Raw genomic sequence first — 22,838 nt, forward strand, 5'->3', positions numbered from 1 at the left:
TTTGGGCACGTGTCCATGATTGGTGAAGTATAGGACGGCAAGATAAGACGGTTGTGTTTGATCTACAGGATGAGTTGCCGATGAAGGTGGTTGCCGATGGAGAAAGGGTTGGACATGACTAAGTCCATAGGTGATGATGTGTCTGTGCCGATGGTTACGACAGGGGAGTCTGTCGATGGCTATGTCAAGGGAGTCTGCCGATGATATGGAGGGAGAGCCTGGAAGCTGCCAATCGGTTTGTGGAGGTGTCCCAGTTTGTCACGGGGGAGTAGTTTTATGTTTTCCTTAGTTATTTAAATCGTTTTGTATACGGATTCTGTGTAATTTAGGATTCGAGTTCTAGTCATATCTGGTTGTAGCTCTTCGAGCAGGGTATAAATATGGACCTTAGGGCTTTGTAATTGAAATCAATCAATCAATCAAACACACGTTTTTACTCATATTCCAAGCATCTACCTTTTCGACGAATTCGTCATACTTTTTCCTTTTCACTAAGAGTTCTTAGGAATTCGTCGATTTAAGCTCGGCGTGTTCTCAAGTTCCGCGTGAATACCTCTTGGCCGTGGCATCCGGGTGCATCGCTGTTGTCGGGACCAAAGTATTCGAGTTACCACCTTTGCCGATAGTAAGGTCAAATCGGCTGGCACGCCTTAACGTTTAAATCGGGTATTAGCCCTTTGTGTTTGCAGATCAACTTTTGCATCAACAGAAGGTTCACTGGTCACGCCTGAAGTCATCAATCACTGATTTCAATGACACTTGGACTAAGATAACTCAGATGCATACAAGTAGATACTCTGACGACATGCTAGAGGAAGAGACACAAAAGATATATGAAAATAGGTTTGGAAAGTGTTTTTCATTGGTGCATTGGTGAAAGATATTAAAAGAGGAGCCCAAATGGTGTGCACTATTTGAGGACACAGAGAAAGACAAGACTGAGATAGTTGATGTTCTAGAAGGACAGTTACATCCCATTGGTAGAGAAGCATCAGAAGGACAGTTACATCCCATTGGTAGAGAAGCATCAAAGGCTGAGCGTAGTGGAAAGCACAAGAAGGATAATGTTATGGAAGGAATTGTCATCCTTGGGGACAATATAGAGAAGATTATCAAGGTGCAACAAGATCGAAAGGTGGAGTGTGAAAAGGTTACAAAAGCATAGATTCAAATATCAAACGCAAATTTGAAGACAGCAATGAGCAAAAGGAAGCAAAGATGTTTGAGGTTTACAACTCCCTGCTCAATCAAGATACAAGTCACATGTCTGGAGATCAAAAGGCTAACCAAGAGAAGGCATTACGTAAGCTTGGGGAAAAGTTATTTGCTGACTAAGGTATTTTCTCAGTCTTATGGATGCACTATATATTATGTGACTGTGCTCAGTTCATCTATCTTAATGTTGCACAATATAGTGTGAATGCAGCACTTTATTTTAAGACTTAATGCTGCACTATATATTGTGTGAATGCAGCACTTTCGTTTAAGACTTAATGCTGCACTATATGTGTGAATGCAGCCTTATATATGTGTACTCCCGCAGCACTATATATTGTGTGAATGCTGCACTTGATCGACAGTTTCACTTCTAGGGATAGTGCACGTATGGCAGTTTTCACATGTATATGAGGTGTGAAAACTGCTCCATATGAACCTATATATACACACACCTCAGCCTTTTCTCTTTTGCTGACCTGAAGGCCTTCTCTCTTTCATATTCTTTTGTCATGGAGCCTTTCTCTCTTTTGCTGACAGCTTTGAGGTAACATATGCATCTTTGAACTCTGTGCGTTGTCTCTTTTCCTCACCTCTTGTATTCACTATTTTTTTCTCCCCTGCAAAGATGTCTGAGGAAAATGACAACACTGATGGAAGTCAACATCCTCTGTACTCGTTGGATGAGTTCCTTGCTGAGGGTTAGATCATAGATGATGTTCTCAATGAAGCCACGGTGGTCTTACAGTCCACCATCGAAAGTCTTAAAAAAAAGGCTTCTGACCATTGAATCCATCTGAGGAAGCACATCAAGAGACCATGAGAGGAAGCACATCAAAAACTAGTGAATGATTATTTCTCAGATAATCCTCTTTATCCTTCAAATAATTTTCGCTGGAGATTTCGTATGTCTAGGCCACTTTTCCTACGCATCATTGAGGCCTTAGGCCAATTGGTCTGATTATTTTACTCAAAGGATGGATGAAGTTAGTCGACAAGGGCTCAGTCCACTGTAGAAGTGTACTACAGCTATTCGCCAATTGGCTACTGGTAGTGCTGCAGATGAACTAGATGAATACTTGAAGATTGGGGAGACTACTGAAATGGAGGTGATGAAGAAATTTGTCAAAGGCGTTATAGAAATATTTGGTAAAAAATATTTGAGGCGCCCCACTAAGGAACATACTGAACATCTACTCAAACTTGCGGAGAGACGAGGTTTTCTTGGTATGTTCGGCAGCATTGACTCCATGCATTGGTAATGGGAAAGATGCCCAAATGCATGGAAGGGTCAGTTCACTCGAGGTGATTAGAAAGTGCCGACACTGATTCTTGAGGTCGTGGCCTCACATGATCTTTGGATTTGACATGCGTTCTTTGGAGTAGCAGGTTCTAACAATGATATTAATATTTTGAACCAATCAACTGTATTTATCAAAGAGCTAAAAGGACAAGCTCCTAGAGTACAGTACATGGTCAATGAAAATCAACACAACATTGGGCAGTATTTGTTAAGTCAATACGACTCCCTGTCACTCCGAAGGAGAAGTTGTATGCACAGGAACATGAAGAGGCAAGAAAGGAGATTGAGCCTTTGGTGTATTGCAGCGTCGATTTTGCATCTTAAAACGACCAGCTCGTCTATATGACCGAGATGTACTCCGTGATGTTGTTCTTGCTTGCATCATACTTCACAATATGATAGTTGAAGATGAGAAGCAAAATGACATTATTGAAGAAAATCTAGGTCTAAATATGGCTCCTAGTTCAGCAACTGTTCAAGAACCAGAAATGTTTTGTTAGAGAGTTTTAGAAAAAAAGATACTTCTATTCGAGATCAATCGGCTCATCGCCAACTTAAGAATGATTTGGTGAAACATATTTGGAATAAGTTTGGTGGTCGTACACATATATCTGGAGTCTAAGATAGAATACATGTAATTGTTTTATATGTTTGTATCATTTACATATATTTGCTAGTGCGGTCATATCTATGGCTGATGCTGAACTATTTTTATTTCTGCAGGGTGAAAGCAACTATATGAATTCTATGGAGGGTAGTCATCTCTCTTGTGGAACTGATAGTTGGTCGAATCTTATCTCTGTAGCTCATATAGCTTCTATTTCAGTGATGATTGCTGCTACTAGCCTGAATGTTAAGAAGTGAAGAGAGCCTATCTGAACCTTTTTTATCTATCTTAGTTTATACTGTCTATGTGAATTTCAGTGATCTGAACTGGTCTATGTGAATTCAGTTTGTACTGTACTTTATTAAGTTTCTCTATGTCAATGGAGTACCAGTAATTTGGTGCACTTCACACGTGATGCTTGTGTGCACCTGATGGCCCTTTTTTCAGTCGACTGTTTTAATTTGGTCACCTAGTGTTTGTGTGTGCATCCAATTGAATCTGTGTGTCACCCTCTCAGTGATGGTTGTTGCTGCCGGTCTGAATGTTTGTTGCTTTTTAGCTGATGGTTGTTTTTCAGCATATAGAATTGGCTACAAGATTCATAGGGTGCATATGATCCCAACAAACTGCAGCAATTAAATACTTTTCGTAGCCTTAGAAACGTCAAAGTAAAACGCCGCATTGTGGGGGCTGTTTCATGAATGATTTCATTGATGCCATTTTAATTTTGGAAACTATGCAATGACACTGGCCATTGAGACTGATATATACGACTCCTGCTTGTCCCTTCGAGGAGAGGCGGAACTACGCCAAGTGTAGGCAAAGCTAGGATTACTATCTGCAAAAGTACTCCTTAGTCTAAAAAAATAGTAAAAAAATCTATCTTTAGGATAATTTTTTTTCTTATATTTTAATCAAAATTTATAAAAAATAATAACAACATTTATGTCTTAAAATAGATTTACTATAAAAATATATTCCATAAACAATCTAATAATATTTATTTGGCAACATAAATATTACACCCTACATTCCAAAATCGTACACAGTAAGACTTTTAGATTTTTTAGATACATTTTTTTTTTGCTATGATATATAATATATCAAGCTATATAGTAAAGACAATATATCTAGAAAAATTAAAGCTTCATACTGATATATACGACCGTGGTTAGGTTAAATTTGAAATTGTTTTAAGAAGTGAGAAATGCTTTTCTTTTTTAAGAACGAAAGAAGTAAATAATTTAGCTACAGCCTGACCACAGAAACTCAAGGCTCCAAAAGAGGACAGTAAAACAAGAGAATGCAAAGCAGTAGGTGAGACTCGAGAGTCTAGGCTTCGTATCCTCAGGAGTCAGGACTAAGGAGCACCTGCTAGTCAACTTCAAATCTTAACAGGGCTTTTCAAAGAAAGTCTTAACAGGAGTTCAGCTCAAATGCTCGGAACACATAAGCAAACTAACCTCTAAATACCACTGCATATAACTAATCAAGTCTCAACTGCTAATGTCTACAGAGATCCTCGAAACAGGTTGGGAGTTCATTGTCAAGCAATTATTCTCCACAAATTCCCCTAGCGCTTACCATTCACAAGTAGCTGCTATATGAAGAGTCAATTTCCAAGTGGTTATAAGATAGGCCACTAAGCCACCTGTTCAGCGCCATCAATCTCTAGATACCTGCAGGGTAACAACTCCATCAGTCACAAAGTTCACCTTTGTATTATTATATGCTTTGTTCAAACAGTAATAGTAAATTCAAGGGAAAACTGTAGCCGCCAGGAGCTTTTTACATGCATATTATTTTGCATTTGACGTCTCACATTATTCATCTTCTGTAGTTCCAGAATGCAGTTACAATTTTGATTTTCTGAGTGTGGCTCTGAGATATGTAACTCCAGCTAAAGAGTAGGGATCTGTTTCATGTGCAGGAGGGTGTGGGTAACAAAGGCTATGCTGCTGCCAGGAAGGAGCCCGTGCTCTCAGACAGCTCTCCGGTGATCTTGGAGCCTGTCTTTGTTAGCCCCCACAACAATGAGACCGTGTGCAAGGTGGCAAAGAGTGAGAGTTCCAGCGTGAAAGAAGTGCCAGTGTGTGATGTTAGTCAAGACTTGTAGATGCAGCGCACTGTGGGGTCTGATGCTGAGAGGTTGAGGAAGTGCAAATGGCCGTTAAAGCACAAGCTGCCTTCCACAGTTATCTGGTAATATTTAACTTTCTCAAATTATTTGTTTCATCTACCTTAACTACTTGTGCTATCTGGTTGTGCCATGTTCCAAAGTTATCTAGCACTGCTGAATGATAAGTCAAGTAAAATAGCTGATTTTGATAAGCTTATTATAACATAAACCTTCATCAAGTGCAAATAGATTTCTCAACCATTTTTTGCTAATCTTGTGGCTTGAGTGCCTCAATGTGTGTTCGCAGTTATGGTTCCAAATCGATTTGGGTCTGATGTTTATTTATCTTTTATTGTATTCAGTGATGGAGGAATGACCAGGGAGCCAACAATCTCATGCCCTAAGGGCAAGATGACACCGTCTTGCTGAAACAAACTACCTCAATCATCATGCTAGTGCTACTAAAACAAACTACCTTGGTCATCAGGTTAGCGCTACTGAAACAAACTGGTATGCAGTCTGTAGTACTAACACTATCGCAAAACCTGCGTTCTGTGAAAACAGAAAATCACATTCAAAACCAATAAGTAATCTGTTGACACTGCCACAAAACCTGCAATTTCTCAAAACAAAAGCTAGCACAAGTACAGAACATACTACTAATCTCTAAAAACAGAACCGGAAACTCTAAAACCTGCACTTGCTGGATACCAAAACTACTAAACTATAGAAAACTATAAAACTGTAGCAATCTGACAATAGCAAAAACTGGAAGCAAATGCTACTGTTCTCAAGGAAAACTGAAAAAAAAAAGATGCTACTGCTACATCTAATTCTTCTATAGTACAATTGAAAATAGATGCTACTGGTATAATTAATTTTCTTTGATCCCTGAGCGCATATATTTTTGAGCCATATATAGATAGTGGTTCAGAGGAGCAGGTTACTACCATGTACCTTAGTGCCGTGAGAGTTAGTTGCTTGTTTTCTTGCCAATCTTGACCAGTTCTCAGAGTAGACAAAAATAATAATTAGGAGTCTCGTATTGACATGCTAGAACCCTCCTGTTTGCCTTTCTTGTTAGTCATATATTGACAAGCTGTTGGACTCATAATAGGATGCTTAGTTGTGGTCCCTTTAGTTCCCTTGCATTCAGACATCAATTTTAGGTTCCTCTACTGAACATAGCTTCTGAATATCAGCATAGCTATGGCATAACATAATTAACTAGATTGTTTTGATTTCATATGAAAAATTGAATTATATTATAAATGTTGACTCGTGTAATAATGATGTTGTGAAATATTTATAATTTAATTTTTTGGGTAACAGTACAACACATGTTTATTATCATGTTATTGTTTTTTTCTATTGCAACGCACAGACATTTAACTAGTTTAGATATACATTAAATGCTTTAAAATCCATGACATATATCATCACTTACGCTAGTCTCAATGCATGTTATGAAAGTGTCATGCATATATTAAATAAGGTGTCACATAAGTAAAAATGCTGACTTGGCAGGGTCATTAATGAAGGAAGTTCATCAAATGAGAGAGGAGTATTATATACATTGACACTGGCCTTACGGCCACCTTGAAGGGGCAGGTGCAGAAACCGCCGTGGACGTGGCTGTGGTCGCTGGACAGAGTACCGCGCCCCTCCAGATCATCCTCTCTTCCTTATCCAACTCCGGTGGAATGGCAACTCGGTATCTCCTTCTGCTTCCGGTTGTAGAGGAACACGTGGCCGTGGCGACATCCGAAGTTTCTCCAATGGCTAGGGTCACAGCCGCCCGTCTCATCGGCGATCGGCGGACAGAAGCGCTTGGGTGGGATGAGATCCGGCGGGTCCATCGCGGATCTGAAGAAAGAGAAGTGTGCAGATTCATCGAAGAAGCCGAGAAGTGGGGGATTCGGGTGGCGGGAGCGGTAGCGGCGGCGGAAATGGGGATCAGTGACGAGGCGGCGCCAGCGCTTGCAGACGAGCGAGGCGCGAGGGAGCGAGGAGGGCCGCGGCGGTAGGCGGAGGAGGATCTCGGAGAGTATGTCATCGTCGTCCGGTAAAGTCGCCGGCGCGGCAGCTCGGCATCTCGCGCCTCGCCGCCCCCAATGGGCGTCGAGAAAACGGCAAAGGAAGTGGATTATTGATATTTCCAGTATGCTGTAATTAGGCCTGGTTTAGTTCGCAAAAATTTTCAAGATTCTCCGTCACATCGAATTTTTGGTCACATGCATGAAGCATTAAATAAAGATAAAAATAAAAACTAATTACGCAGTTTACCTGAAATTTGTGAGATGAATCTTTTGAGCCTAGTTACTCCGTGATTGGACAATGTTTGTCAAATAAAAACGAAAGTGCTACAGTAGCCCAAAAGCCAAAATTTTGCCAACTAAACAAGGCCTTATTTCCTCCGTTAAAAAAGGAGCTGGCAAATTTTCGGGCCTTTCGTCGCAGCGGCTTTTGACGGATAAGGCAATTCCTTTGGGTCTTCTCCGTAGGCTGCTGGGCTAGGAAAGCCAACCAGGCCTTAAGAGATAGCCCATTGGGCCTTTCGTCCTGCATGGGCCTCGCTTCTAAGCATGCCAATGCCCAGTATTTTCGAATGATTTGCCTCTCCATCCCCTGCGGCGCCCTCCCGTCCAAAATCCCACCCACCCAAACTCGCGCCGCCGCCGGAGGCAGGGGCTGAGCACAGGCCCGGGCAATCTTCCTCTTTCCCTCCTCGCCGCTACCAGATGCTCCGCCGCAGCCTCCCCGAGGCCGGGTCCTTCTTCCGCCGGCTCCTCGGCCGCGGCTCGCTCGAGGGTGGGCCAGCTGCTGGCGCCACTGCGCCTTTCCGGCATTTCGTCGAACAGCTTGTAGGCGGGGCGGCCCCGATCTCCCGCGCCCCCTCCACCCTCGCCTCCGCCTCCGCGGAGCGTGGGACCGGAGGAAGCGACCAGGCTTCCCTCACGGTCCACTTCCTCCGCCACTCCTGTGGCCTCGAAGATGCCGACGCCGCGAAGGCGGCCGAGCGCCTGCACCTGCGCTCCACCAAGAACGCGCGCGCCGTGCTCGCGCTCCTCCGTGACACGCTCGGTATGCCTCCCGCCTCCGTCGCGCGTCTCGTCGCCGCGTACCCCGCGGTCCTCTCCTCGCTCACACTCGGCGCTAAGCTGGACTTCTACCTCCGCGAGCTCGGCCTCTCCCCCGCCGAGTTGCGCCGCTTCCTCCTCGCGAGCCCCAACCGCTTCCTCACCGCGGGGCTCGACACCCGCCTCCGCCCCAACCTCAGCCTCCTCAGGAACCTCCTCGGCACCGAAGAGAACGTGCTTGCCGCCGTCAAGCAGTCCATGGAGCTCATCTATGACAACCTCGAGATCGTCTTGCTCCCCAAGCTCCAGGTGCTCCGCGACCACGGCGTCACGGAGGAGATCCTCGTCAAGCTCGTCACCACCCACCCAAAGGCGCTTGTGCACAGGTCCACCCGCTTTGATGAGGGCTTGGCCGCCATGAAAGACCTCGGGGTGAGCCCAGACTCCGGCATTTTCCCCTACACCTTTGGGGTGTTTGCCAAAATGTACCAGTCCAAATGGGACCGCAGGATGCAGAATTACTTCAGCCTGGGATGGACCGAGGAGCAGGTCAGGCGGGCATTTGTCAGGCACCCCTACTGCATGACGGTGTCCGAGGACAAGGTCAAGAAATGCATGCAGTTCGTTGCTGAAAAGCTTGGCTGGAACCCTGATTATTTGGCATCGTGCCCGACTATTCTTTCCTTCAGCCACGAGAAGCGGGTATTGCCGAGGTACAGGGTGCTTGACATACTGGTGTCCAGGGGTGTCATCAAGAACGGCATCAGGATGAGCCATCTGACAATGTCGGAAAAGAAGTTCAAGGAAAAGTACGTGGATGGATACCACGAAGATATTCCTCAAGTACTGGAAGCTTATGGAGCAAGAACAGTAGCATGATGATTCTGCCTCAGATCTACCATGGAACAAAGGCACTGTATCCCTTGTCCTCAGCTGTTTGATTTTGTTGGGTGCTTTTCTTTCTGATATCATAGGTGCAATGAACTCGGATTTAAATTTTGTTGGCTTCACTGCTGATTTTTTTAATGGTTAGGCATTTCAGTGGTAAACTGGTAACTATGTATAATAGTAAAACTATGGCTATGGGGATAACACTCATTCACTCAACATGTCAAATTCAACAAATCCAGGCCTGGAAAAAAACAGTTTGATCTAGGAGTCATATGAAATGAATAATCCTATGAAGCTGTAGAGCTAACACAATGAATATGAAGTGCTCATGCCATGGAAACAAAATGGTGTGAATTGGCATGGCTGAATATGAAGACAGTGTGCAATGCAGAATGTTGTACTTGGCATATATATATATATATATATATATATATATATATATATATATATATATATATATATATATATATATCTCTTCACAAGCGCATCTTTTCTAACTTTAAAAACCACAATTCCTTACATGTTGCCTGAACTTTCCACAATTCCATAATAGTTTGACTGGATGCTGATCTTTGGATAACAAGTGAACTATACTTAAGGAAAGAGTATATGGTCCCTTTAGTAACAAGAAATAAGGTTGATATGACTAAGGCCATGTTTGGATCCATTAGCTACTAATAGTTAGCTAGCTAATAGCTCATAGCTAATGTTAGCTAATTTGGCCCAACTACTGATATAACTGTTAGTTGAGTATTCAGCATTTCAGCTAACAAATGGGCAAATAGCTAGACTATTAGCTGGACATGTTTGTACCAAAAGGAGCTAATTATTAGCAGCTAACTATTAGTTCTACGAGTCCAAACATGGCCTAAGTAAATGAGGTACCAAAATCAATAGTCTCACAGTTTCTCCATGGAATTCAAAATGTTCAAGTCCTAGAGATTAAAATCAAGAGATACAATCTCTTTCCTAATGGCTAAAGAAACAGTTGAACCCTGTCATGTCCCCTGCTCAAGGAGCTTACCAATCAAAATAGACTGTTAAATCCTATGAAGAACCAAAAGAAAAATGAGCAGGGTGCTGGAATTTGAGTTAGGTACCCAGACAATACCTACTCATAATTAATTTGAACTCTAGGATGACCCTGATGCCTGGAAATTGCAAACCTCAGACCATTCTCTGCATATATGTGCATGATCCACACCTTTTGAGCTCTTGCTTTGAGCTGATATTGGCTGGCCTTTTTTGGCCCCTTATTGCAAAGCCTAAATTCCCTGTAAATATGGCGCTGTGGAGTGTGGAGCCTGGTGGCTCCCAGCGATGCTTACCTTGCTGAGGAAGTGAGGACACAAAATTACATGACTGTATTAATCCAGAATCTGTTCTCTAGTACTCCCTCGTCCACAATTCATGTAACTTGTGCAAGTCAAATTAGCTTAACTTCAAACAAGTTTATAATGAAAAATATTAACATTTATGTCTCCAACAAGGTTTATTACGAAAATGTATTTCATATTATATCGCATCATAAATGTTAGTACTTTTTTTTGCGGGGATAAATGTTAGTACTTTGTTATATAACTTTGGTCAAATTTCAAATCGTTTAACTTCTTGAAAACTGGGAATTGCGTCCTTTTGTCGATGGAAGGAGTATTTTGAAGATCCTCAAGGCAATCCTCAGAATAGATCAGGCCTGTTCGCTTGAGCTGGCTGCAGCAGTTCAAGCTACAGTAGTTTGCAGTTCAAAAACTGCAGCCACAGCCACAGCCGAAGCAACAGGGCCGAAGAGAACTTCTTTAGTCAGTATCATTAGCGGCTTGACCTTGTAAACATGTCCATGGAAATTAGGGGCATGCAGGCACGCTGAAGCTACATTGTCCTATGCTGCTACGGTTATTCTCCTGGAAAGCACAGCTAATGAGGTACCTGACATGTCCACAATGAGGTACGTACCTGAGTACCTGACAAATAGGCTATAGAGAATACGGATCAACCTAAAATTCTTCATTAGTTCCTACAATGATGAAACTGAAATTATTAATTAATCAAGAAAGAAACTCTAAATTGTATTTTTTTCCAATCAACGTGGAAATGTCTAGCCTCAATAGACCAAAATGCGGCATGTTATGTACGTATGTGTTCTCAAATTAATTTTATACTTGTGGTTGTGGGTTAAGTTTTTTGGAGCCCTTTGGAGCTCTACTCGTACTATTATGGAAGGGGCCGGAAAGGGTGAAGGTAAAAAAAAAATTGATGGCTTCACTGGCTCCTAATAATTCTATGGGAATGAGAGACAGAAATAGCTTTTGTTATAGCGAGTGCTCTTGGGCAGGAATGATTCCTAATTGGCTGATTTTATTCTTTTTTTGTGGCACCCAAAGGTAGCTGCACGGATCTGGAGTGGGGCTGAATTGAAGCGGCCTTTTATTTCAAATTTCTTCCTTTGTGTCGGAGGGGATTTCAAAGATTTGGTTCTTATTTTCGTGGACACGGGGACATATATAACGAAAACAAAAGGTTGCCTGAAGTCGAGTCAGGTTGGTTCTATGTGTCTCTTCTGAGGTATCTTCGCATATTTGCATATTTGCCTTGGGAGTTCAGAGGTACTAGCTTCAGCTGTGAACAATCAGAGGCGTTGAAGGTCCGGCCGGTATTCATGGAGCCAAATAACGTTCATGACCACATGGAAGGAGGATATGGTGATATGTTCATCAAATAGTTGCCTGATGACATTTTACTTGACATCTTGGGGAAAGGTCAAAGGAGACATGCATGCGTGCATCAGGGTCAGCTTTTCGTCATCCCGATTGAGGCATCTCCTTTACTTCCTCACATCAGATTAGATATTTCGAGTTGTTTGGTTCAACTGTTGGTAACGGAAACGTAAAATGAATTAAAGCTGTGGACATTACAAGTGGGAGATATAATTGAACTAATACCATTTTATGTTCATGTTACTGTTGAACCAACCAACAGCGTGTTGGAGATTTTCTGCACCCCAACAATGTTCGACTAGCTGAAAAAAGGTTGTTGTTGATGTTGATATTGATTTATTGTGAGAAAAAACATTGTTCCATGGGTACCTGGTTGCTTGAACTTATTTATCTCACCGACATCTTTTGCCCACTACAGTCCCAATTATTTGTATCAGATTGGCAAAATACTTTGCGAAGCTATTAACAGTATAGGGAAGCGAAGAGCGTGGAGCTTGCCCTACTGACTGTGATGTCCACTTTGGAGTTTGGATTGTGATGATATATGGATATAAAAATACTCAGTTCAAACTATATCTTCGATGAAACCGTTAGAACTCTACAAGAACATATTTAAGATTTTTTTTCTAAAAAAATATAAAATGATGCACACCCATAGCATTTGTAGATGTACATTATCATGAAATTTGAGATGCAAAATCATTTTGTATAAGTTCATATAAAAATAACAAATTTCATATGTATATGCACTATAAGGCAAATTCCTAAAGAATAAGTGTACTCCCTCTGTCACAAAATAAAAGTTATTCTTGCTTCCTGAAAAGTCAATCTTTTTTTAACTTTGATAAATTATATATAACAGAATATTAATATTTATAATATATAGTTAGATTGTTGAATATACTTTCATAGTGAAGTTGTTCAAGATATAAATGTTGGTATTTTTTACAATCTAGTTAAAGTTGAAAATTTTTTATATACACGTATCTTATAACGTCATTCTTTCTAGGACCGAGTATATACACATCTATAACACAAAATGTCTTTGAGCGGAGAATTTGAATGGTTCGTGCCTTACCTTCTGTCCACTAGAGATAAAAGCACCATGTTCAATATCACGTGGTTCTTATCGATGCTACTACTACGTTAACGATCATTTGTTTGCACTCTTGGAGTAGCTTCGCAACTCCGATCCACGAGCCAAATTGGATTCTCCGTCGGTACTATGCTTCACTTCACCTGGAAAACGCTCTCTTTGGAGTCGGGATCGATTACGGAAGCTTAAAAAAAATTGGCTTCCTCTAGCTCTTTCCCTCGTGTGCATGGGCTCTTCTCAAATTGCCCCTCCTCCGTGTTAACAAATGGGCTCCATTAATTAGTGAAGTTGCTACCTTATGGTAAAAACACTACTCCCCTTATCCCATAATACATTGTATTTTATGATTTTTAAGACAACTTAAGAGAATACACAAATGACGCATGTATCTATAGATCATTCTAATTATAGAATTTCTTTTCAAATTTTTTTTTAACAAACCTTGCCAAATCGAAACATCATTATATAGAATATATTGTATTTTAATACAAATTTTAAAAGTCATAATGCACTTTATTCACGACGAAAAGAGTACTTAATTATTGTTATATCGAAACAGCTTTAGCTCCATTAATTAGTGAAGTTGCTTAAAAACACTACTGCACTAATAAAACAAAACTACCTTATGGTAAGTCATGCAATCATGAAGCCTATAATGACTTTAATTTTCTTTATCGGAGTGCACATTCGTATTGTGAATAATAATCCTTCGCATTTAGAAATGCTTCCACGAATCAAAAATATTGTTCACTTTCTTTGTTCTAAGTTTTTTTATGATCAAGTTTTAAAAAATGTGCACTCTATTGATTCGAACTTGTAGGTATAATATATTTTTCTAAAAACATACTCCCTGTGTCCCTTTAAAAAGGTTGTTATAGCACTAGGTGGAAGTATCAAGCAGAGAGTAAAATTAAGTGCAGACATCTAAATCTATCATCAATATTAGTGCACACAAGACAAGAATGCTTCTATCGTCTTCATCCAAGGACTGCCACAACATGCACAGAAGAGGCTTCGCTCTACTAGTGCACACTACAAGCTTAGGCTAGTCTAAAACGACACTATATGCAGGACAAGAGCCGGGTGCTACGCCGACAGTCTTGAGAGCCAGGTGCTACGATGATAGTCTCAACAGGACAGAGTAAGTAGATAAAACTAGAAAAGTTTAAACTAAAAGTTTGAAAAATCAGACTTTTTATTAAAAAAAAATCATTCCAGTCTATGTAAGAGTTTTGCACACAACTAAAATAAAAATTCCTTTTTCTAAAAAGTTGGATAACCTCGTAAGTTTCAACTGTGTAGTAGAGATAAGTTCACACAAGTTAGAAAGCTTTCCAAAAAATTTTGTAAATTTTTTCAAATTTCACATCGAATCTTACGGCACATGCATAAAACATTAAATCTCTATCCCTAAAAAACCAGCCAAAACAGGGATGTCAACATCACTCCAAAGTCCCTCTTCAACATGCTCTCACTTTACTCCCAAGGCCACCTCCTGCTCTCACCCCCACGCCCTCGTATCTCCTCCGATTCGTCTTTGTTCAGCCAAGCCTTCTTCCCCTCCCTCTCAAAATCATGCTTCGCCTCCGCGCGAGCCTCCGCCATCTCGCTCAGCGGCTGCGCTGTCGACTGCTGCCGCTCTCCGATGCCATCCCCTGCTCAGCGACTGCGTCCTCCTTGCCTCCTTGCGGTGTCCTTTGAACTGCTTTCGGTCGCGGTGCAGGTTGGTCTTCCTGCCGGCGCCCTTCCTGTTCTTCCTGTCGCCACGCGGCGGCGCCATAGCAGCGAGCGCAAGTGCAGCTCCGTGCACCTAGCACTCCAGTGGGCTCTACCGCGGGCAGCAGTAGGTACGCGAGCAAGGACGCCCAGTGCGCCCTGGCCCTACCCTCGGGGTCAGCAGCGCCGCCATCGTCGTCGGGGTCCGGCTCGTCCTGGTGTTGGCGGCGAGCAGTCGTGGCTGCGCCGCCTGTGCCGCCGCCGTGCTGGGTGGGGAGCAGCCGTGGCCGTGCTGCGGCAAACTGCGAACTGAGATCTTCGGCCTTCACCGGCTCACGCTCACCCCGTCACCCACGCGACCAGGCGCCGCCGACGCATTAGCAACCACACGCGCCCTGGCCCTGCCCTCGGGGTCAGCAGCGCCGCCGCCGTCGTCGGGGTCCAGCTCGTCCTGGGCTTGGCGGCGAGTGGACGTGGCTGCGCCGCCTGTGCCGCGGCCGTGCTGGGCAGGGAGGAGCCGCGGCCGTGCTGCGGCAAACTGCGAACTGAGATCTTCGGCCTTCACCCACTAGACACGCCGCCGCCTCCACGAACAGATTCGCCCTCGCCGTGCACCAGCACCGCCATCGACGCCACTGGATGCGTCGTCGCCACCACGAACTGCTCCTTCGTCACCACCGTGCGGCTGTCGTCCTCGCCGTGCGGCTGTCGTCCGCTTCGTACCAGGCTGGGGTGGAGGGAGTCGTGCACCGCCAGTGCCAAACCCTAACCATCGACACCTACGGCCACCAAACAAAGTCAGTGAAGTGGCTCGCCAGGTTTGAACCCTCCTTGACTCTGGCCTGTTTCAATTTTTTACCCGATGCAACTGCTCGACGGATGCTCTCATACCTTATTTGATAGTAGTGCCCAGAGCATGTTTGAGGTTTACTGTTCTTGTTTTTTCTCTTTGCTAGAAACAGGCGGCCAACAGCTTTGTTCAAAACTTATACACACAATGATGTTGATGCTAGGTAGAGCTCCAAATCCATGTTCTGCAATTTCTAGGCAACAATCCACAAGTCAAAACGATATATTCATCAAAACCTGCTCAGTTAAGAAAACAGATTCAGAACGTAGACCTTTGTTTGTCTGCATGAAACCTGTCAAGAGGTTTAGAACCTGGCGTTGGCATGCTTATTGTTGTTCAGTTTGTCTTCTATGTGTCATATGATTCATGGCAAAATAATAATAATTTTATACTGCATAATAAGAGGACTGAGTAAAGAGAGGTTGCTGGAATTGGAGTTTCTGTAGTAATTCGTGCTAAAAAAAAGTGTTGCCAAACATGGGTAGACGTACAATGTTCCATGTCCAATTTATGTCATCTTATATGAACTTTGCTGCATTCTTTTATGGCATTTTTAGAAATGCAGGCTTAATTATACAGAATGTCACTCAATTTACTATTAATCTTAAAAGTGCAGACTTGGCTTTGCCTTTTAGTTTTCTATATAAATACTGTTAGAATATTAGGCAATTTCCATGTCATTTTAATTCTATAAATTAATAATACGATGATGACATATATGATATTATTGATAAATATAAACATGGCATGAATCATAATTACGACATGTAAACATGGTCCATAAAGCATATCAAACATCAAAGCATAGCATGGTATATAACTATCTGTAACAGCACCAAACATGATATAACTATCGAAACAGATAAACAGATGTACTGAAACAGAAAAACAGATACTAGCGAAACAACAGAACTGGCATATACGCACAACTTAAACATAACATGAACGGACAATAGATATCTTCCGAAACAACTAAACAGACTTAAAGAAACAGGTATGACACAACTACTGAACCTGCACGACAGAACTACTGAAACAAACAGAAACAGAGCGACGTAAAACTGAGGGAAGACGAACAACAGATCATACCCTAAGACTCGCGCATTCAAATTTCCAGAACCTTGTCCTTTCTCGATCGCCATGGAGTAGAGACGAAGGTGAAGACGACGAACCAATCACCGGGAAGGAGAAGACGACGATCGGCAATACCAAGAGACCTCTGGGAAGAAGATGAACAACAGTAATGGACTTGGGCAGTCACATAGACGCTCCCCAAAAACCTAATTGCCGATCCCCCGTGCAAGGTCTCGAACAGCAAGGGCTCCGGAGGCACCTGCCCTCTCGCTCCTCCGTGCGCGCGGAGTTACGAGATGGGAATTCCAGCTTTGCAACGAAACTATGATCTGAGTGTTCTCTCTACTTGTACCAAAGAGATGAGAGTCTCCTATTTATCCTTGTGGATGGAGAGGAGAGGAGGGGAAGAGACTTCCTGTTGGCGGCTGAGGAGACGGGCATCTGAAAGGGTTTTCACGTGGAGTTGAAACTCCCTCAATTACTTATCGAAACACCCGCAGATAATGAGTTGAAACTCCCACATAATTGAGTTGAAACTCCCGTACCGTCAGCCTGCCACTCCAACTCTTGGACTTCTAATTTGGTACAATATATATTGTCCATAATTACACACCATAGAGTTTATTGATTTATTAAATCTAAATAGGTCTAGCCCATAATAAATCCTACAATCCCCACCAAACTCTAGGGTTTGTAATGATGAAGCATCAGAACCACAGTTCTTTGATATATCAGTGTTTCGATGGAGACTGTTAAGTTGAACATCCATCTAGAACAAGAGTTTTACCCACTCACAACTGAACAATGGACTAGGCCTTGAATTGACAGTTTTGTGCGAGATGAGGTCCACTCAAGCCATTTGCTGATACTTGGTTGCACAAGGCATCCCCGCTGTTTGAAGCATATAAGTCACACTTCAGTGCCTTTCATGAGTATTTAGGGATTACCCAAGTCCCATAGACTATGACCAGCAGTCTGACTCATATAGGTGTTTTCCTCAAAAGATGTTCTGTAGGCAAATATCTCATCTGTATAAGACTCTTGGAATACATTAAGGTAAATACCAACCTGCCTTACAGAAGGAAAGTTATACATCAGAGATAGGTTCAAAAGGGAACTTTCCTCTCAATCTACTCATAGCTTGTTTCACCACTCTACTTCACGGGATCTCCGATCACATAGAGCAGGTTACCACTATAGTAGATTAACTTGTGGGTCTCATACCCATCTCTCTCGATGCACTTTCTATCACATTACGTGATAGTCCCTTAGTGAATTGATCTGCCAGATTATTCGACGTATGGACATAGTCCACCGTTATAACTCCAGAGGTTTTCAACTTTCTGACAGATTTTAATCGTCTCTTTACATGCCTTGTAGACTTCATGTTATTCCTAGAACTGTTGACCTTAGTAATCACAGTTTAGTTGTCACAATTCATGGATATAGCCGGTATCGGTTTTTCAACTACCGGTAAATCCATCAGGAGTTCACGAAGCCACTCAGCCTCAGCCCCAGCACTGTCTAATGTTGTGAGTTCTGCTTCCATTGTAGACTTTGTTAAGATAGTTTGCTTGCAAGACTTCTAGGAAACAGCACCACCTCCAAGCAGGAGCACATATCCGCTTGTGGCATAAAGCTCATAAGCATCAGAGATCCAGTTAGCATCACAATAGCCTTCCAGCACTCTAGGGTTCCCGGTATAGTGAATATCGTAGGACATAGTCCCTTTCAGGTAGCGCAACACTCTCTCAAGAGCACGCCAGTGATCATTTCCCGGTTTTGACACAAACCGACTCAGCTTGCTCACAACATATGAAATATCAAGTCTCGTTGCACTCGCATGGTATATAAGCGAGCCAATGATCTAGGAGTATGTTAATTGATCCCTTGCTATTCTTCGATTTTTCCTCAATAGCACACTAGGGTCATAAGGCGTGGGAGCAGGATCACAGTCACTAAACCCAAAGCGACTTAATACCTTTTCCACATAATGGGATTGTAACAAGGTTACCCCACCATCACCTTCTCTGATAAGCTTGATGTTAAGAATGACATCATCTTCTCCCAAATCTTTCAAATCAAAATTACTCGATAGAAGTTTCTTTACTTCCTCAATCACATTGAGATTAGATCCGAAGATCAAAATGTCATCAACATAAAGGCATAGCATAACAGCCTCACCCCCACCATATCGATAATACACACAAGTGTCAGCTTCATTCACAACAAAGCCAGCAGCTATAAGTGTACTATCAAACTTTTCATGCCATTGCTTAGGTGCTTGCTTTAGGCCATATAATGACTTTAACAGCCTACACACCTTGATTTCTTGACCATCCGCAATGAACCCTTCTGGCTGATCCATATAGATCTCCTCATCTAACTCTCCATTAAGGAAAGTCGTCTTAACATCCATCTGATGAATGATAAGACCGTATGAAGCTGCCACGACAATCAAAGTGCGAATTGTAGTCAATCGAGTGACCGGTGAATAGGTGTCAAAGAAATCTTCCCCCTCTGTCTGGGTATATCCTTTGGCCACCAGCCTTGCCTTGTACCTCTCAATTGTACCATCAGGCCTAAGCTTTTTCTTGAAGATCCATTTGCGGCCTATAGGTTGACAGCCATAGGGACGATCAACGACCACCCATGTTCCATTGGACATAATAGATTCCATCTCACTCCTTACTACCTCCTTCCATAAGTCGGCATCAGGAGAGGAATATGCCTCAACAATAGTGGTTGGCGTGTCTTCCACAAGGTACACTATAAAGTCATCACCAAAGGATTTTGTAATCCTTTGTCTCTTGCTATTTCGAGTGACTATAGTGTCATCCTCCTCAGGAATGTGCATGTGAGTCTCCTCAGCATGATCTATAGGAATAGACAATTCTTGCTCATAGGGTATTATAGTCTCATGACTTATTTTACTAGGTGTATTTTTCATGGGAAACTCATTCTCAAAAAATGTAGCGTCTCTCGATTCCATGATAGTATCAACATACATATCAGGCACATCAGATTTTATAATTAAGAACCTATATCCAACGTTGTGGAAAGCATAACCAAGGAGAATACAATCAATAGTTTTAGGTCCTAATTTACGCTTCTTGTTGATTGGCACATTCACCTTTGCCAAACAACCCCAGGTGCATAAATATGAAAGATTTATTCTCTTCTTTTCCCATTCCTCGAATGGAGTGATCTCTTTGTTTTTAGTAGGAACTCTGTTTAGGATATGACATGCGGTCAAAATTGCCTTACCCCACCATTACTTGGATAATCCCGCTGTATTTAACATAGCATTTACCAACTCTGTTAAAGTGCAGTTTTTCCTTTCAGCAATCCCATTGGATTGTGGTGAGAATGACAATGTCCTCTCATGAATAACACCGTGTTCCTCACAAAATTTATCGAAATCATTTGAGAAATATTCTCCACCTATATTAGACAACGTTTTAATTTCCTCTCTAGTTGGTTTTCAACTTCAACTTTATAAGCCTTAAAATAATGGAACGCTTCATCCTTTGTTTTTAAGAGATACACATAGCAAAATCTAGTGGAGTCATCTATAAATGTGATAAAGTGTCTTTTACTTCCTTTAGTCATTATACCATTCATTTCACATAAATCGGAATGAATAAGTTCTAGAGGTGCCAAGTTCCTCGCTTCAGCAGCCTTATGAGGCTTGCGGGGTTGTTTTGATTCAACGCATACATGGCACTTTGATTTATTGACCAAGTTAAATTTAGGAATTAAATTCAGATTCGCTAACCGCATAAGACAACCATAAATTGTGTGACAAAACCATGAATGCCATAAATTAACTCATCAAAAATATCAACAGAATTCACTAGTTTATTACACACATCATGTAGAGATAAAAGGAACAGATGTAACACCCAAAAATTTGTTTTCTTTTAAATAGATAAATTTGAACTTATTAAGTAATTTTGGTGAAGCATTGCAATTTAGGAAAATAATAAATTTTGGAAAAATAAAATTTAATATAAGTTTAGAAAACATTTTTTTTGTGTGTGCATTCATGCTGTGGCATTTTATTTTGTGGTGTGTGAATTTTGCAAAATAAATATTTGTTCGAAAATTCAAATTGAAAATGCTTTTGAAAATGAGTTGAAAAATAATAAAAAAAAACAAAACCCTTCTTTTCCCCCCCTCACTTTCGGCCCAGTCGGCCCAGCCGGCCAACCCCTCCCACCCCTCCTCTCTCTCTCTCCAGCGGCTGGCGTGCGGGACCCACCCGTCAGGGCCTTCTCCTTCCTCCAGCAACTGCCTCCCTCTCCTATCCAGTGCACGAACCGCAAGCCGCGCCCCCCCCCCCGCTCCCACGTCCTCCCTCTGTTTCCCCCGCGTCAAGGCTTTTTCAACCGCGCCCGCGCCCGAGCCGCCTCCCTCCTTCTCCATTTCATTTCTCCCTTGCCTTTGCGACTGCTCTCGCGCAAGCACAGAAAACCTCCGCCGCGACCTCCGCGCGAAGCTCGCCGTTCCGAGCCGTCCTCGCCGATTTCGTCGCGCCAGTGAGCTTCCCCATCCTCCCCGCTTTCTTCTCGGCTGAATCCGTTGAGTTTTTCGTGCCTCCTAGCCCCCGGCCACGAGCTCCGGCGAGCTCCATGGCCGCCGGCCATGGAGCATGCCGCGCGGGAGCACCCCCGGCCTCATAGAGGGCATGGGTGGACTCGCGTTAGTCTCCTCTCTCTCCTAGTGCCCTCGGGTGCGAAAGCCGAGCCCCGTAGCTCTCTCGCAGCGAGCTCCGGCGAGTTTTGGCCGGCCAGCAATGGCGCGTCGCCGCCATCTCCTTCCCCTCCGGCGGCCGACCCCTCTCTCTCTTCCCCCTTCTTCTAATCGTGGCCGTCCATCGTGAGATCGATGGCCAGAAACGGATGATACCCCTTCGGCTGGCAGTTTTCCTAAAGAGACCCCCTGGTTTTCTATATTACAACCCACGGTCCTAAAACGCCCTTTAGGAATACGTTTTCTGATTTCAAACACGTACTTCGTCTCGGTTTAGATCAAAATACGCTTTTCGAAATTTACAGATTTGCCACTGAGTTTGTTTTGGCCATCAAATAATTGTTTTAACTCCGATTTGACTCATTCAAATTGCGTTAGATTCGTTTTCGTGAGATCTACATGTTAGTAACCTTGTTTCACCAATTTTAAACATTTTAATTTCGTGACCCTATTTAATTAATTACTTTTCTAAAGAAAATGTTAGAAAATTCATATCTTCTCCGTTTTAGCTCCGATTCGATCCGTTCAAGTTGCGTTAGTTTTATAATTTCATAAGCTTCGCGTTGGTACCTTTGTTGGCTAGATTCACCACTGTTAGATTCCCTAGTTAATTACAAGTCCGTAAACTGCCCGTTAAAAGCGTAACTTTCGCGTCGTAACTCCGTTTTCCGTGAATTTCTCGTTGACATGATCGTAGCAGCGTGTAGATGATTTTGGAAAACTTTTATTTAAATTTATTTACTGCTGGTGTACTATTCTAATTGTAATCTTGTTTGCTTCGTGTATGTCTGTCCCCGATTGTTTGTGTGTTGATGATCGATGATCGAGAGTAGACGGTGAGTTTTACTTCGGTGGTCAAGATCAGAGCCGTGGAAGCAAGTAAAATCAGCAAGACCAGCAGGAGCAATTGGATCAAGGCAAGTATAGCATTTGGGTTTTAATTCTATGACTATGATCTTGTGACTAGATTGATATAAAGCAACAAATGATAATAATGACTTTTTAGCAACTTGAGGATTTATTCGTAAGTGATAACCGGGATGAAAGTGCAACCATGAGGGCTATAATGGCTCTGGCTTTAGTCAAGTATGAGTAATTTTTCTAGCTTGTTAGAGGTTACCCGTGTGGCGCAAATGGGGGATAGCAGATCGTGGATTCCCTGCGAGTGGTAGAATCACACGGACTGACTACCGAAATCAAGCGGCCCTAACTTGTTAGACGAACCTTTGAAAGACTTCATAGTGATCCCTGCCGACCTACCTTGGTAGTGGGTTACGAGGCTGATCACCTCAGGCGAAAGGGTAAATCATGACTCATGGGTAAAGATGTACAACCTCTGCAGAGTGTTAAAAACTGGTATACTAGCCGTGCTCACGGTCACGAGCGGCCTTGGGAACTCTTACAATAAGGGTGATGAA

The 22,838-nt window shown here is 42.6% G+C and overlaps 1 protein-coding gene and 1 long non-coding RNA gene across 2 annotated transcripts; one reads left to right on the top strand and one right to left on the bottom strand.

Moving 5' to 3' along the window:
- On the bottom strand, window positions 4,399-7,385 carry LOC110436855. The gene is made up of 2 exons (XR_002454724.1): window positions 6,820-7,385; window positions 4,399-4,804 (listed from the first exon to the last, which is right to left on the bottom strand). It is a non-coding gene; the product is annotated as an uncharacterized LOC110436855 (long non-coding RNA).
- On the top strand, window positions 7,879-9,445 carry LOC8071051 (transcription termination factor MTERF15, mitochondrial). Its single transcript, XM_002444206.2, has one exon. The coding sequence runs from the start codon at window positions 7,986-7,988 to the stop codon at window positions 9,201-9,203; it is 1,218 nt and encodes a 405-aa protein (XP_002444251.2). The 5' UTR covers window positions 7,879-7,985; the 3' UTR covers window positions 9,204-9,445.

The sequence above is a fragment of the Sorghum bicolor genome, chromosome 7 (assembly GCF_000003195.3).
Source record: "Sorghum bicolor cultivar BTx623 chromosome 7, Sorghum_bicolor_NCBIv3, whole genome shotgun sequence".
In the NCBI taxonomy this organism is placed as follows: domain Eukaryota; kingdom Viridiplantae; phylum Streptophyta; class Magnoliopsida; order Poales; family Poaceae; genus Sorghum; species Sorghum bicolor.

Coding starts and splice junctions, on each gene's coding strand:
- LOC8071051 (XM_002444206.2), top strand. CDS start 7,986: ATGCTCCGCCGCAGCCTCCCCGAGGCCGGGTCCTTCTTCCGCCGGCTC.